The following is a 15,800-nucleotide window of genomic DNA, read 5'->3' on the forward strand; positions in this document are numbered from 1 at the left end:
CTCCATCTCTGTCTCTCTACACATCTCTCTCTAGGAAGCGATGAGTCAGGCTTTTCATCTGTAACGCTTTGTCTAGTTCTTATCCCTCAGGGGCAAATTTCCACCCCAAACTGCCTTCTCCCGCAGGGCTGGCGAGTCAAGCCTTCCAGGCGGTGCTGGAGGAAATATACATAGCCATTGATATTTACGAAAGGAGCACAGTTCCTCACAACTTTTCAAAGCTGTGGGGGGGAGAGACTTTACACACCAATAAGGTTCAGGTCTCCCTAAGCGGTGACAGAGTCACACCCAGCCTCCACCTCCACACCCCCAGGCGCCGCCTCCCACAACACCGGAGATCCGGAAGGAAGTAGCTGCAATACGAGAGAGCGGAGCCGGAAGTCCCGCCTTCCTCGAACCGTGAACGGGATCCCATAAGGGTCATTCCAAGCTGGAGGGCGGATTCACCGCGTGAGTTGCTTTCTCAGGGTGGGGTGTTCTAACGCCGCTCGAGCCCCAGCGGGCGAGGCGACCCTCCGGCGCCAGGACTCGGCACCGCGCCTTCTTCCCCCAGTTTGTTGGGCTCCATGACCCCTGCCTCCCCCCACACCCCCGTCGGTGCCGAAGGGAACCTGGTTCTGGGCGGGTGAGAGTTCAGCGCGCGGTTGGGTCCGGGCGGGCGAGCGAGCGTGGAACAAGGACGCGGCGGTCACCGACTCCGCGTTCCTCGGGCTCCTCTTCTGCAGGCCTGGGTAGCACTCCTGGCCCTTGCGGGGTGATTTCGCCCCCGTGCACTTGTTTGTGCAGAAGTTTGGTTCCATCGGCAACCTTGTAAACTAGGCACTGCTACCCCGTTTCACAGATGGGCAGCAGGTCCTAGAGGATAAATGAGCTCCCCTAAGTGACAGCCCCGTGCCAGAGCCGTACTTCTAACTCGGGCTTCCCGAGACCAGGCTGGCACCCAGCAGTGGATGTGGTTCCATAGAGTAGGAGCTAAGCTTCAAAAGCAGGTGTTCTCATGGGATCGTTAATTTAGAACAGATTGATGTCAGTTGCATCATTAAAAAGAGGAAGTGGGAGGGAACTGCGGCGTTATCTGTGAATTGACCAGTTCCTCGTTAATGTCACATGTTGTTTCGGCCGACAGCTGGAGCCCACTGGGAATGGCAGCCCCTTCTATGAAAGAAAGGCAGGCTTGCTGGGGAGCCCGGGATGAGTACTGGAAGTGTTTAGATGAGAACACAGAGGACGCTTCTCGGTGCAAGAAGTTAAGAAGCTCTTTTGAATCGAGTTGTCCCCAACAGTGGGTAAGGCACACTCGGATGCGTTTCCCTCCGCTGTTAAAATGCATATAGAGCTTACAGGGTGAGTGGTCGATGACGAAATGAAGCCCGGTCCGAGGCGTGTCACATCTAGTTTCTGTGAGCAGCAGAGAGACCTCTGGTAATCCTGGCGTGTTTTGTGCACTTACATCAGGGAGGCATTTGGGAGATGTTACCTGACACTTTAAAGATCACTGAAAACAAACATATAGACAGTAACCAAAAATTGTGACCCACTACATGGGTAGGTTTCTCCAGGATCTTAAGAAGAGTCTTGAATCTTGTTGCAGGGTCGGCAAATTCATGGGCCTAGAGCTACTGTCGGAAATAAAGCATTCCCTGTCGCCCACCCCACATCATAGGGCCATAAACCCAAAATGCTCTGAGAATGGTTTAGAAAATAGAAGAGGATGCCCTTATGATGGCTTCTGCCACCATCCGCCCCAGATGCCTCCCCGACAGGCCTTTCCCAGCTCTGTACTGCCTTCCCTTCTGGGAGTGGGTGGAGAGGGGAACTAACATTGAGCTCAGCAAATGGTCCTAAGTGGTGGACACTCCTGTATGCGCATCCTTTCAGATGGGCGGTTTGCTCTTTGTCCGGAGGAGGCATCTGAAGCTTGGGGTATTGAAATAACTTACTCTATTGGTCCGTCAGTGGCAGAACTACAGTTCGAAGTCAGGCCCCGCTGGCCCATGGCAGATTTGAACCTGAATTTGTCTGTGCTTTTTCACTCCCATCGTGCTGCTGCAGAGTGTGCTAGGTAGCGTGCGAACAGATCATCCTAGAGATGAGACGTGCTTTTAGGGTCTTTGCCACATTTTTAGATGAGCGGGAGGCGTGCAGGAGACCAGGTGGGGGGTGGGGGGGGGGGTTCCTACCGGAGGGCTGGGCAGGGAGTGAGGCAGTCCGAGAACCTGCTTTAGATGAGCTCCTGGTCAGATCAGCATCATGCCATGTACCTCATGGGATTCCCATGGAGAGTCGGTGTCTAACTTGACACAGAAATCGAAACCTGATAAATGTGGGGCTTTGTGATCAGATTGCATCATGATTTAGGGAAAAAAAAAAAAAAAAAGTTATACCTCCCTGGTTTGCCCACTAGCCGGATGCACTGTGAACTGCCTGGTTTAACTAGCAGGTGGAGTTTGGGCTGATCAAACCCGATTCCTGGAAGGCCCTGATCCCTTTACTGCCTGTGCTGCCCCCTTCTCACTGGGCCCTCCGGGCCTGTGGTCACAAGAGGTTGCTGAGAACAGGGCAGGACTAGGCCCCCCCCCACCCCCAGGCGGGTCACAGCTGGGGTGTTGGTGGGTTCCGTTCTCGCCCCACCCCCGCATTTTCTCAGGAGAATTTTGTCACTAGACCGGTCTTTTGACAAGTGTTGCCCTGATTTCCACTCAGATTACGTCTTAATCATGTGGACGTTTGCTGAACAGCCATGTCCCAGACCTCACCTCCGATTTGCTGAATGTCTGGAAATAGAACCTGAGCTTTTCAAACTGGCTGTGGTTCTACAGGTGATTCTGACAGTAACCACCCTTGGGAATCACGGTCTTAGCCCCTGGCAAAGTCGCACTTCAGTCCTATTTTTATCCTTTCTCCATGGAAACCCACTGCTTTCTCTCCAACCCAGGGTTTAGCAGACCCTCTCCTTCCCCTACCTTCAGGGCACCTTCTGTTCTCTGCATCATGAAGGGTTTTGTTTTGGTTTTTGGTTTTTGTTTGTTTTTACTGCCAGCCAGTTGCTTCTTCATTCTGTGTCCCTTCCATTCTGACACTGGCTGAATGTTGCAGCCCAAGGGCCAGCCCTCTCCCCTGGTTCCTGTGTCCCTGTCACGCCTCTTATTTACTGAGGAAGGGCTCTGAGCATCTCAGATGTGTTCCTCCTAGCAGCTGTCACCTAGTTTTGCAGACAGGGACCCCGGGCACATTGAAAGGAAATCACCTGTAAGCGCGGAGCCTGGATTTGAGCCCAGGAGTCTGAGTCCGGACCCCACGCTTTCCCCTTCTCCACACGCTGCCGCTTGTGCTTGCCCCGCGACACCGAGATGCCTGAAAGTAGCCTGCATGAGCCTCCTGCTGTTCTTGAACCTCAGTCCTAAGTTTCCAGTCTGTTGAAACGCAACAGCCCCTTCTCCCTGAGCGCCTTTAGGGTTCACTGCCCTAGTTTCCCCTGCGTGTGTAGCAGCCACGCCTTTTGGAACGCCTGCCTACGCGTGTTAAGGGCTGTGCCCGCTCTCCCGGGGCAGGCTGGTCTTAGTTGGTGCCCGATCTGCAGCTCCAGCTCCAGAGGCACCTGTCGAGCGGTCTAGTTAGATGTTCACAAGCACCAACCTTGCCCTCTGCGTACACAGGACTGAACTCCTCTCCATCCTGTGCCCAGCAGGCCTCTCCTCCCGTGCCCCTCACCTCGGTGATGGCCACTTGCATCGACACAGGCCCGGAGAGCAGGGCGTCAGCCTTCACTGCGGGGCGTACTGAAGGAGCATCTTCAGGAGGGCAGCGGGACAACACAACGGCCCTGCTGTTTAAGGAACAGCAAGGAGGGAGTAACGGAAGTCAGGGTCGGAGAGGCGACCGGAGGCCAGGGGCCGTGGCATTTAATCTGAGTGCTGTGAGAAGCCATTGGAAAGCTTGGAGTTTGGCTGTGAGGTGGCATGAGGAAAGGAGAAGGAGCCAGTGACAAGGTGGCGGGTGGGTTATTGGCGTCTGGGTCTCACAGAGAAAGGGAAGAGCTGGTGGTTGGAGAGCAGGATACTCAGAATTGGGACTGCGGACAAGCTGGATTTACTGGGAAGGCCGAGGCCTACACGTTGGTCCTGGGAGGAAGGTTGGGGGACAAGGTCACGGATGAGGTCAAGGAGCCGGGAGGCCTGGGCCACGGAAGGACTGACCCCGCAGATGCTGGAGCCCCCCCGAGCATTAGGACGGGAGTGTTGGTGGAGAGAACGGGAGTAGCCTGCAAAGCCAACCCCAATGCAGGAGGGCGGTGGGTAGTGCATGCAGCAAAATACTGGAATTGACTTCTGCAGCCTTTGACCGTGGTGGCCACTTTCCTGGTTAAAACGGTCTGATTCTGCAGTGCGGTGCTCCTTCTCAGCCACCTCCCGCCTCACCGGAGCGCTCTGCTCAGGTATCAGCTGTTGCAGCCTTACCCCAGTAGCCAGAGTCTAGAAACGGAAAGATGTTTTCCGGAGCAGTGTGTGAGAAGGCGGGGGGGGGGGGTACATGGGCAGGGAGGAGTCAGAAATGCAAGTATCGTTTGGGTCCATCCTGGGTGAGACATTTTTTTTATGAGCTTTATTTTTCATTCAGTCTCGTGAGTACTTGTGTGTTTTACACGGTAGGACCTAAGGCTTAGAAAGGTGAAGTGACTTGTCCAAGATCAGCTGAGGTCAAGTAGGAAAAGGACCTTTGTTACCTAAGAAGCGTGGCAAACAGCTGAAATGCTAGCTGTCCCCACAACGAATTACTCTTCGCTCTTGCTTTGTGGCTTTTAATGGCGCTCGTCAGCCTAACTTGTGTAACAGGCCTGTGTAAAGTCTGCTGTCGGTTCAGCAGAGGAAGGAGCAGGGATGAGATCCATCATTCCGGCATCATCCGAGAGACCCGATCCCATTATCAACTTCAGATACTGTCTTTTTCGTATAAACCTTTGATACGTTGTAGAAATTCCAGAGCGTTGGCGTTCGCACTGCTGTCCTGTATCTCATGTGGCGGCTTAGAGGACGCTAGCATTTCGCGTACACGGTCCTTCTCGGTAACTGCTCGTTGGCTTACTAGCTTGGAGAGAGAGAGCGCGTGCGCCGTGTCGAGGATCCTGGACTGTGAACCGAGGAGGGGAAGGCCTGGGAAGAGAGCGGTTCGGGCAGAGGGTGGAGCACACAGAGGCCTGGAAGTACAGTGCGCAAGAAAGAAGCGCATCTAGGAGCTGGAGGGGCTCTGTTGGGCCGGTATTTCCGGGACTGGTGGCACATTCAGGGAGGACAGAGACCAAGCCACGAATGGCCTTGTCTGTCTTGCTGAGGAGTTTGGATGTGGACCTTAAAGCGCAGGGATACCCGGAAAGACCTTCCAGCAAGGGATGGGACCAGCTGTGGGCTGCGGAGAGACCATGCCTGGCAGCAGCACGACAGACGGATCAAGAGGGTCAAGAACCCAGTTCGGGAGCTGTTGGGACAATCCGAGCTAGAAGGGAGGGCCTGTACTGTAGTGACGAGGAGGGGGTGGGATCGAAGTGTGGGGGTGCGTACGGGCACATCCACTGAAGTGTTAGAGGACAGACGCGTTTGAAGCGGCGGCTGGGACCGAGGTGTTAGGGCATCTACGTGGAATTGTCGGTTAAGCGGTTGGCAATGTGACAGATGTCACAAAGATCTATTAACTTGCCACAGATGTCCAGACCCTGTCCACTTCTTTCTGTGGGATCTTTAGTAAAGGACACCCGTCCCAGCCACCAGGGGTGAATCTGTAGTCTGACAGATGTATTAACACATAACCGGGGAGGGAGGCCACATATCAGAGGAACTGTGGGCACCTCACCAACTGGAGGAAGGGAGTCCTCCCCAGGCATAGGGGCAGGATGGGATACAGGCAAAATTGAAATGAAACAGGGCTGCATCTAAACAGGTCATTGTCAGCTCCAGACTGAGAAGGGGACCAAGGGTCCTGTTTTCTTAAAGATGAACATCGTGTTCAGAAATCCCTTGAGATCCTGCCCCTGGGTTGGAAATGGAGGCTGCTGCTTTGTGTTAGATTGCCTTAGATCCTCCAGGCAAAGGTAAGAGGTTTCACTTTTATTGATAGAACCACTAAGAGCAAATTTCTGATAGTCTCTGGTTGCAGAGGACAAGGTTTCTTGGTGAGGCAGAAAGCAGTAGTCCCTTAGCGGGGTCTGTCAGGACGTTCTGTGGCTACGGTGTCCTGGGGAGAAATGGTCTGTGTCTCTCATTCCAGCTGGAGATAGGATAACATTCTCAGTCTGATTTTCACTTAGGATTTAATTCTTAAATTATTTAGTGGAGCCTAAGGAAAGCTTTTATCAAAAGAACTAGTGTTGTTTATTCTGACAGTGAAGACGTGTAGTATTCTGCCTTTGCCTGGTCTGCAGAGCCGCTCAGATACAGACACGGAGAGTTTTGTGATTGACCTTGATTTTCTGCTGGAATTTTACTGTTTCAGGATATGGGGCTTTAAGATACTTCAAATTCCCTAGGCAAGAGGAGGATGTAAATAAGAGGACGTCTTTGAGTGGATGGTAAAATTTCAATAAATTAGTTTATAAGTAAAATTTATAAGTATAATTTTTAACTATGTGTCTCTGGATGAGATCACCTTGCTAAAAATATGGTTGGTGAACTACAAAATTTATTGAAACTACAGTTGATAAGAAAAACTTGTACAATGTCTTTAAATCATGAGTGTTATGACCTATGAACTCTCAGCCTGCATGGCAAGATTCATACATCCAGGCACAGGGGCATTTTTCGAGAAGGTTCATGGGTTCTTTGAAGTCTCAACAGGATCTATAACTCAAAAGGGGTCAGGGCTCACTGGTTTACATCCTCTTTGGAGACTCATATATCATATGCACAGATTCAAAATGATTCTAGAATGCAAATCACTTATACCACTTACTCAACTAAATCTGTGCTTTTGTTTAAACTGCAAAACTTTCCCTTCACTTTTTTTCTCAACAGATAAAATATTTTGATAAAAGAAGAGACTACTTAAAGTTCAAAGAAAAATTTGAAGCAGGACAATTCCAGCCTTCAAAACCAACTGTGAAGTCCTAGGCTATTCCTGAACTTGTCAGAAGGGTTGAAACGATTCTCTCTGCACCTGCAGCAATGCTCTGCTGACCGTGGCAATGATGGGACTCACCATCAGTACTTGTTCCACACGCAAATGGTCAAGTAACAGATTCCATCATTCACACTATGAAGAGTCGAAATGGTATGAAGTATGCTTAGTTTTAATGTAGTCAGAAATCTATATTTTAAGAAAAATTAAAGCCTATTATAAAAACCCATGTACTCTTGTTTGTTTTGGTTGGAGCGTCAGTAGTAGGCAAATACAGGCAGACCTTGGAGATGGCACACGTTCGGTTCCAGACCACTCGATAAGGCAAAGAGCACAACTAAGCAAGTCAGATGAATGATTGCTCAGGGTACATAAAAGTTACGTTTACACTATACTGAATTCTTAAGTGTACAAGAGCATTATGTCTAAAAAAACAATGCACATACTTTAAAAAAGATAACCATCATTTGAGCTTTCAGTGGGCTGTACTTTTTTTTTCCCTGCTGGTGGAGGGGCTCGTCTTGATGTGGACGGCTGACCAGGGTGGTGGCATTCTCTTAAAAGTAATGAAGTTTGCCCCGGGTTGACTCTTCCTTTTACAAGCGATTTCCCGTAATAGCTTAATGCTGTTTGATAGCATCTTACACACAGTACCGCTTCTTCCACATTGGGTGTCCATCCTCTCAAACCCTGCTGCTGCTTTATCAACTAAGTTTCTGTAATATTCTATTGCTGTTTGTTAGCATTTCAAGAACCTTGACAGCATCTTCACCACGGGTGGATTCCGCCTCACGAAACCACTTTGCTCGTCCGTAAGAAGCACCTGCTCATCTGGTCAAGTTTTAACATGAGATTGCAGCCGTTCGTTCAGTCCCGTCTTCGGGCCCCGCTTCTGATTTCCGTTCTCTTGCTGTTTCCACATCCGCAGCAACGCCCTCCCCTGAAGTCCTGAACCCCTCACAGTCATCCGGGAGGGCTGGAGTCAACTTCTTCTAAACTCCGTTAATGATGTTCACCTCTTCCCATGAGTCATGAATATTCTTCATGGCATCTAGAGTGGTGAGTCCTCTTCCAGGTGTGCTTTGCCCAAATCTGTCAGAGGGGTTCACTATTTCCGGCAGCTCTAGTGTATTTCTTAATAAGATTTGGGAGCTGAAATTTCGTGATCCATGGGCTGCAGAATGGATGCTGTGTTAGCAGGCATGAAAACCACAATCTGGGTGCCTCTCCAGAGCTCATAGGTGACCCGGTGTATTGCCAATTAGTAATATTGTGAAAGGAAACTTTTTGAGTAGGTTTAAAACCTGCAGTAAAACTATGTTGTAGACAGATGTGTTGTCATCCAGGCTCTGTTCCATTTATACAGCACAGGCCTTTATTTTATTATTATTATTATTTTTTTACTTTGATTTTAGAGAGTGGGGGAGAGGGAGAGAGAGAATCCCAAGCAGGCTCCATGCTCAGCACAGAGGCTGATCCCATAACCCTGGGATCATGACCTGCGCTGAAATCAAGAGTCAGACGCTCAACCGACTGAGCCACCCAGGTGCCCCAGCACAGGCTTTTAGTTAAAGGCACTGCGTTTAGTTAAAGCTGTGTTAGCCCCTAACAAGACAAGCAGCCTGTGCTTTGAAGCCAGGCACTGATTTCTGCTCCCTAGCTAGAGAAATCGTAGATGGCCTCTTCTTCCAATAGAAGTTAGGCAGTTCTGCCTACACTGACAATCTGTCGTTGAGTGTAGCCGCCTTCACTGATGATCTTGGTAGGTCTGGATAACTTGCTACCTCACTTTATACTTTGAGGTTATAGAGACGGCTTCTCTCCTTCAACCGCATGAACCAGCCTCTGTGCGCTTCAGACTTTTCCTTTGCAGCTTCCTCACCTCTCTTGGCCTTCATAATACTGAAGAATTAGGACCTTGTTCTGCATTCGGCTTCAGTTTTAGGGAACGTCGTAGCTGGTTTGATATTCCCTGCACACCGCTCAGATTTCCTCCGTATCAGCGGTAAGGCTGTTTCGCTTTCTTATTATCCATGTGTTCACTGGAGCAGCACTTTTTAACTTCCTTCAAGGGTTCCTCTTTGCATTCACAACTTGGCTGTTTGGCAAAAGAGACCCAGCTTTTGGCCTGTCTTGGCTTTGGACATGTCTTCCTCACCAGGCCCAATCATTTCTGATTTAAGGTGAGATGTAGGATTCTTCCTTTCGCTGGGAGACACTGTAGGGTTATTAACTGGCCTAATTTCAGTGTTGTTCATTCGTTCTTAATTGCCAGTCAGTGGAACAGTCAGAACACACACAGCTTTAAGTTTGCCACCTTCTATGGACACCCTCATGGTGCCCCAGAACAATTACAATAGTAACGCCAAAGATCACGGACCACCGTAACAAATATAATAATGGAAACGTTTGAAATACTATGAGAATTACTAAAATGTGACACAGAGACATGGAATCAATGGTGTTGGCAACATGACATCAATAGACTTGCTCAACAAAGTTGCCATAAACCTCCGATGTCTAAAAAAAATGCAGTACCTGAAAAGTGCAATAGAACGAAGTATACCTCTATAGTTAAGATAGTGAAGAAAGTCGGCTGGTGTGTGTCCTGGGAATTAGCATTTTAATATAGGCACAAAAAAAATGAAGACTGGAAGAAAAAAGTCGAACTTAAAACATAGAGGTAAAATAACAAAGACCATCTATAAAAAAACCCCTACAGCTAATATCATACTTAATGTAGGAAGATAATACATGCTTCTTCCCTAAAATCAGCCGTAGGGTAAGGATGTCCCTTCTCATGTCTGTTCAACATTGTGCTGGATTCCTAGCTGCTTCAAAGACAAAAAAGAGAGAGCATACAAATTGGGAAGGAAGAAATGAAACCGGCTCTACGAACGTAAGACACAACTGACAAATGTGGAAGTTCACCGTCTTCCGTGGGCATGCTTAACTGCTCCCCAAGACAATTTCAATAGTGATGTCGAAGATCACGGAGTGCAGATCACCGTAATAAATATTATAATGAGAAAGTCTGAAATATTACAAGAATTACGAAAATGTGACAGACACAAAGTGAACCAGTGCATTGGAAATACGATGCCTAAAGTCCTGCTGAACGCAAACTTCAGTTTGTGGCAATGATGGTGTCTCTGTAGAAAGTCTCAAAGCACTGACCAAAAAGCTCCTAGAACCGAGCGAATCTTAGACGGCAAGAAACAAGGTCAGTATACGCAAGAAAATCCTATTCCTGTAGACCAACAATGAATAATTGGAAGTTAAAATAAAAAACATACCATTTATAGTAGCACTAAAAAAATTAAAATACTTGACATAAATCTGCGTATAGGACTGTATCTGAGAACTACAAAGCCCAAAATATTTGAAGTCAGAGAAGATCTAATTAGATATACTGTAGTCAAGATTTAGAAAACTCGTCTTAATTTTCTCAATACTCTTAAATCCTCCCAATTTGTTCAACACAACCCTAATCAAAATCCCAAGCTTTTTTGTGTAATTATTGACAAAAGCTGATACTAAAATTCGCATGGAAAGGCAAAGGACCTAAGATAGCCAAAGTAACTTTGAGAAGAACAAAAAGTTGGATGATTCAGGTTACGTGATTTCAAGGCTTATTATAAAGGTACGGTTATCAAAACTGGTATTGGCAAAGGACTCCCACTGAGCTCAGTGGAACAGAAGAGTCCAGAAATACACCCACACAAATAAAGTGAACTGAATTTGAGCAAAGGTGCAAGGCAGTTCAGTGGAGAAAGAATTTCAACATGTGGTGCTGGAGAAAGTGTCCTCCCACACACAACAAAGCGAACCTTGACACTACACATCTTACTAAAAACAAACTCAAAATGGATCATAGACCTAAATGTAAGATACAAAGCTACAGAATCCCTAGAAGAAAATACAGAGGAATTCTGCATTTTCATTTTTATGTAATGACATCACAAGCACAATCTGGAAAAGGACAAAAGTTTTGTAAAAGCTGAAACTGTATGAAAACTAAAAATGCTGTGTGAAAGATACTATTAAGAAAACGAAAAGATAAAATTACAGACTGGGGAAAAAAATATCTACAAATCACACAAAAAATTTGTACACAGAATAAAGAAGTTTTCCAACTCTTGACAAAAATAAATCACCCACCCAAGCTTTAAAAAATGGGCAGATTATGTGAATATTGTTGCATATCTACTCATAGTGTTGAATATAACATTAGGAAAAGAAGCTCCATGTTAGTAGAGTAATGCAAATTACAATGAGGATGATCTCTCACACCCATTAGAATGGCTTAAAATTAAAAAGCTGATGGTACCAAGTGCAGATGACACGACCGAACAGAAACTCGTAGTCACTGCTGAGGGGAATGCAAAACAATAAAACCCCTCTGGAAAAGTTTGGAATTTCTTATAAAGTTAAGCATCTGCTTACCTTATGAGCCACCAATCACACTCCTAGGCAGTTCACCAAATGAACTGAAGACAAAACCTATGTTTATAGCAGCTTCACTTATAATTGCCCAAAACTGGAAACAACCCAGATTCCTACAACAGAGGAGCAGAAAAACAGGTATACCACTCAGCCATAAGAAGGACTGAACTTCTGAATCTCACAGCAACAGGCACGAACCTTCCATGCATTTTTCTATGGGTAAAAAGCCAGACCCCAAAGGCTATGTGTTATATGCTTCCATTTACAGGATTCTGGGAAAAGTTAAAATTAGCACAGAAAACAGATGAGTGGTTGGGAATGGGGAAAAGGGTCTTCTCTGGCCCTGTGGTAGGGGATTCGTGAGTATGCACTCGTCAAAGCCCAAAGAACTGTGCACGCTAAAAAGTGACTCTGTATGCACATTAAAATCAGCCAGGATTTTGGAGGGATTCCGGTTTGGAAGGTAGATAATGACAAATGAGTCTACTCGTATTAGAAGCATATGCCATATACTCACTGGAAGGGATGGCTAAGAGAGGAGCTGACCCATGTGACTTTGAAAAATGGTGATCTGACTGGATCCTGTAAGGCTCAAGACAAAAAGAACTTAGAGAAATCGTGAAATTTCACAGGTTCCGGGTTAGCGACTCTCAAAGTACAATAATGAGAAGCATGTGCAAGTCAGAAAAAGCAGTTAAAAATAAGCTGTGTCAGAATTAACCTTGTAGAGCTGGACTGGTGTCCGAGAGCTCTAAGAATTCATGCTTACATTCAGACGTAGATGTTGTATTTCTGTGCACATGCGTGGCAGACGCCTAGATTCCTTAGCTCCAGCCGCCAACAGGGCCTGCAGGGATACTCGGGCAGCCACGGGCACACCTGGAACCAGTGGTCCTTGGAGAAATGTCTGATTCTAGAACCAGGGTGGAGAAAATAAAAGAGCCTGGAGCACTGTGTACTGCCAGAGAGTAAGGAAGGTTTAAGAAAAAAGAATGGAAGAATGGGAACAGGTCAAAAGGACAGGAGCCAGCCATCCACACTGATCTAAACAAATGACTGAATAAGAAGGGACTAGTCTTCCTTCTAGCAGAATCCCAGGTCATGGATGTAGAAGAAATTAGGGAGACGGACTCTCACCGTGAGAACACGGCAGGCAGTACCCACTGACAAGTACTAAAATGAGTGGGCAACACACTCAGGAGCCACCTATCAGCATAGCCTCCCAAGTACCTCTCCCACAGTATTGATTACCATGGTCGTTTTAATAGGTGCCCCCAGCAGAGGTTGAAGCTTATCTTCTACCCTTGAGCGTAGGCTAGGCTTAGTGACCCCACTTCTAACAAAGAGACCACGGGAAGCAAAAAACAGCAACTTCACTGAGCAGAACATGGCAAACGTTGCCTTCAACAAATGACCAGGGTGACGGTCATGCTGCGATGTGAGGACAAGGGCACGTCATCCCTGCAGTGTCCTTCCTGAAACCCCAGACGCCTCAGTCCGACCATGAGAAGACGCTAGACAAACCCAAATTATGAGACATTTACAAAATACCTGACCAGTACTCCTCAAAAGTGTCAAGGTCAGGAAAGACAAGGAAAGATGGAGACCCGTCACAGATCACAAGGCACTAAGGAGACTTGAAACCCTAAAGTGATGTAGCGTCCTGGAGTGGCTCCTGGGACAGAAAAGAGATGTCAGTGGGCAAATAAGAAATCTGAATATAGGTCAGATTTGTAGTCTGCAGTTAGGGAACGGCACCGTTACCAAAGTTAATTTCTTAGTTTGGATAAATGTCCACAGTTGGAGAAGATTCTACTACAGGCATCTGGGCGAAGGGCATACGGAAACCGTGTACTTTCTTTGCAACTTTTCTGCAAAACAAAAATTATTTTAATAAACCTACAGAAGGAAACATATACACTGGTAACAGATTCTGAAATTTAGCTATTATTAAAAAGGACCCAGACATGACTGAAGTTCATTGCTGGATGGTGATAAGTGGTCACCATTAAATACTGAGGTAATTGCAGGATCAAACAAAAGCCCCCTCAGAACAAGAGAGAGAGAAAATGAGCCTTCTTGGGCTCCCTTCTCACTCTTGGTGATGATGTGCAAGAAAAATTCACGGTCTTTGGATGGAGAGAGTGGGGAGGGGCAGAGAGAGAGGAAGGAGGGTGGGGCGGAGAAAGAGAATCCTAAGCAGGCTCCGTGCTGCCAGTGCAGAGCCCAATGCAGGGCCTCAAACTCAAGAACCGTGAGATCATGACCTGAGCTGAAATCAAGAGTCACATGCTTAACCAACTGAGCCACCCAGGCGCCCCAGAATATAGTCTGTTTCTGTGAACTCTGTGACCAGAAGTAGTATATGAAAAATTTCCCAGAACTTCCTATGAATGATAATGGCCTATTATCTGAGTATTACGCATTCAGGAGGGGAGCTGGCTCAACATCCTGCCGAGCAGGTTCCCTCCCTGGGAATAAGGCGACAAAAAAGCAGCAAACAGGACCTCTCCCGTGCAGGACCTTGGCCTCCACCCCACCGTGTTTCCCGAGGACGTTCGGGGGTGGTATTCACAGGTAAGAGCCGCTGTCATTCTGCCTTAGTCCCATCACTGTCCACATTTCTGACAATGCTAGCCCCTAGGAAAGAAAGAAATCTTAAGACACGTTGTTTTATTTCCACAATTGCTTAAAATATTTTATTAAAGACAATGCAATTTAGCTAAAAATATTTATTAAAGGGGACGATATATAGTAATGTATTTAAGGCACATGAAGAAGTTTTGGCATTAAGTTGCAAGGAAAGGAATACAAATTATCTCAGTAAATTTCAGACTATTACATTAGCACACGTAGTTTTTCAAAAACGTTTCAAGAGCACCAGTAATCCATCCCCGATAAGGCACAAGCTTCATGACTCGGTGTCCCCACGCTTGAGCAGCTGCTGTCTGGTATACTCCCAAATCAGCAGCGCCCCACTCACGTGGACGTTGAGTGAGCGGATAATACCCTGCTGAGGGATTTCCACGCAAACATCCAGCTGCTGGATCAGGTTTGCTGGAATTCCTTCACGCTCGTTTCTGATGAAGAAAAATGAGAGAAGAAAGGTTAGTTTTTGTGTAAGACACTAATTTTTTCTTAGCTGTCATGAACGTCAGCGCAGAGCCAGATTAACAAAACGAAGTCTGTGGCCCCGGGAAACAACATGGAGATTTAAGGGTTGATCTCTGTTCACCTGACCATCCCAAACAGGTGACAGAAAACAAAAACCAGGGGTCTTTCCATAAGCGGGACACGTGAGAAGTCCTGATGTGGGTATAACATCAGGAGTCTTGGTGAATCCTAAGATTTCCGAAGCATCTTCCAGACCGACTGCAACGCATCTTCTTACCCCAACAAGAGCAGAGACCGCTCAGGAAAGCTGTACTGGGTTAGGTCTACACTTCTGGCGGTTTGTTCCACACCGATGACGGTGTAACCTTCCGCTTTCTTCTGTTGCAGAAAATCGATTAGCTGAGGTGGTCTTACCTTAAAGTGAGTTTTAAAACAGAGTAGTAAATTATTCATTTATAGCCTTGTCTGGAGTAAAATCAATTTCATAAAAGTTATTTTGAAACTCTTAAGTCTTTTTACAAGGAAAAGGAATTATACACCATAAAAAAGAATTCTCCCCAGCATCATATATATTTATAAAAGTATTCCTAAGAGTGAGTTGCAACTCACAGGACATATGTTACTGAAAAGAATTCTATGTTATTGAGGATCTCTAAAAATACCACAATGTGAAAGATAATTTGGACTAGGAGAACAGAGGGGGCTGTCTTTTAATTTAAGTTTATTTTAGGCTGTTGAAGGCTGGACAACTGTAAAATACTCCAAAAGGACGGACACCTGAAGATAGAGGGCAATGAAAGATTTTAGTGAAGAAACATTTTAATAATAAGTTACTTTCTACCCACCTCCACTAAAGGAAGCCACTGCTCGGCCGAAACACTCAGGCACTGAAACTGCTTGTCTCGGGTGCACTGCAGGCTGCCTACTGTGAGCGCCGAGGCCCCAAACACCTCGCAGGTGCGGCACAGTCCTGCAGAATGGGCCGCATTACTGTTTCGCACGGTGCTGCGCTCACTGTGGCCCACGTATCCCTCCAAAGCTCCCAAGGACGGTTAAATGTGGAAAAGACAGGCAAAGTGGCATGGGACTGACTGTAGGTTTTCAGGATCCAGAGATTTTAAGCAACCCCCCTGGAA

The 15,800-nt window shown here is 46.9% G+C and overlaps 2 protein-coding genes and 1 long non-coding RNA gene across 9 annotated transcripts in view; 1 reads left to right on the plus strand and 2 right to left on the minus strand.

Moving 5' to 3' along the window:
* The first annotated feature begins 298 nt into the window (after nucleotides 1-298).
* LOC106981651 (cytochrome c oxidase assembly factor 6 homolog) lies at nucleotides 299-7,333 on the plus strand. 2 transcript variants are annotated; one of them, XM_015079782.3, is made up of 3 exons: nucleotides 299-450; nucleotides 1,127-1,286; nucleotides 7,002-7,333. In XM_015079782.3, exons 2-3 carry the CDS (start codon nucleotides 1,143-1,145, stop codon nucleotides 7,095-7,097), a joined length of 240 nt encoding a protein of 79 aa, XP_014935268.3. In that variant the 5' UTR covers nucleotides 299-450; nucleotides 1,127-1,142; the 3' UTR covers nucleotides 7,098-7,333. The 2 variants fall into 2 exon arrangements, with proteins under 2 accessions (XP_014935268.3, XP_014935267.3); XM_015079781.3 differs by lacking the exon at nucleotides 299-450 and adding an exon at nucleotides 459-625.
* Nucleotides 1,296-3,001, minus strand: LOC113595843 (uncharacterized). Its single transcript, XR_003416461.2, has 3 exons — nucleotides 2,181-3,001; nucleotides 1,941-2,083; nucleotides 1,296-1,495 (listed from the first exon to the last, which is right to left on the minus strand). It is a non-coding gene; the product is annotated as an uncharacterized LOC113595843 (long non-coding RNA).
* A 1,375-nt stretch (nucleotides 7,334-8,708) lies between the features above and the next one.
* The window catches only part of TARBP1 (TAR (HIV-1) RNA binding protein 1), a 94,513-nt gene continuing 87,421 nt past the window's right edge, over nucleotides 8,709-15,800 (minus strand). For 3 of the 6 annotated variants that reach the window (XM_053207767.1, XM_053207769.1, XM_053207766.1), the window contains 3 exons: nucleotides 15,510-15,634; nucleotides 14,942-15,078; nucleotides 8,710-14,630 (listed from right to left, as the gene is read on the minus strand). In XM_053207767.1, the coding sequence (XP_053063742.1) occupies nucleotides 14,462-14,630; nucleotides 14,942-15,078; nucleotides 15,510-15,634 (431 nt within the window). In that variant the 3' untranslated portion in view covers nucleotides 8,710-14,461. Of the gene's footprint in view, nucleotides 14,631-14,941; nucleotides 15,079-15,509; nucleotides 15,635-15,800 lie in introns of all 6 variants that reach the window. The other 3 variants (XM_053207768.1, XM_053207772.1, XM_053207771.1) reach the window with 2 other exon arrangements.

The sequence above is a fragment of the Acinonyx jubatus genome, chromosome D2, assembly GCF_027475565.1.
Source record: "Acinonyx jubatus isolate Ajub_Pintada_27869175 chromosome D2, VMU_Ajub_asm_v1.0, whole genome shotgun sequence".
In the NCBI taxonomy this organism is placed as follows: domain Eukaryota; kingdom Metazoa; phylum Chordata; class Mammalia; order Carnivora; family Felidae; genus Acinonyx; species Acinonyx jubatus.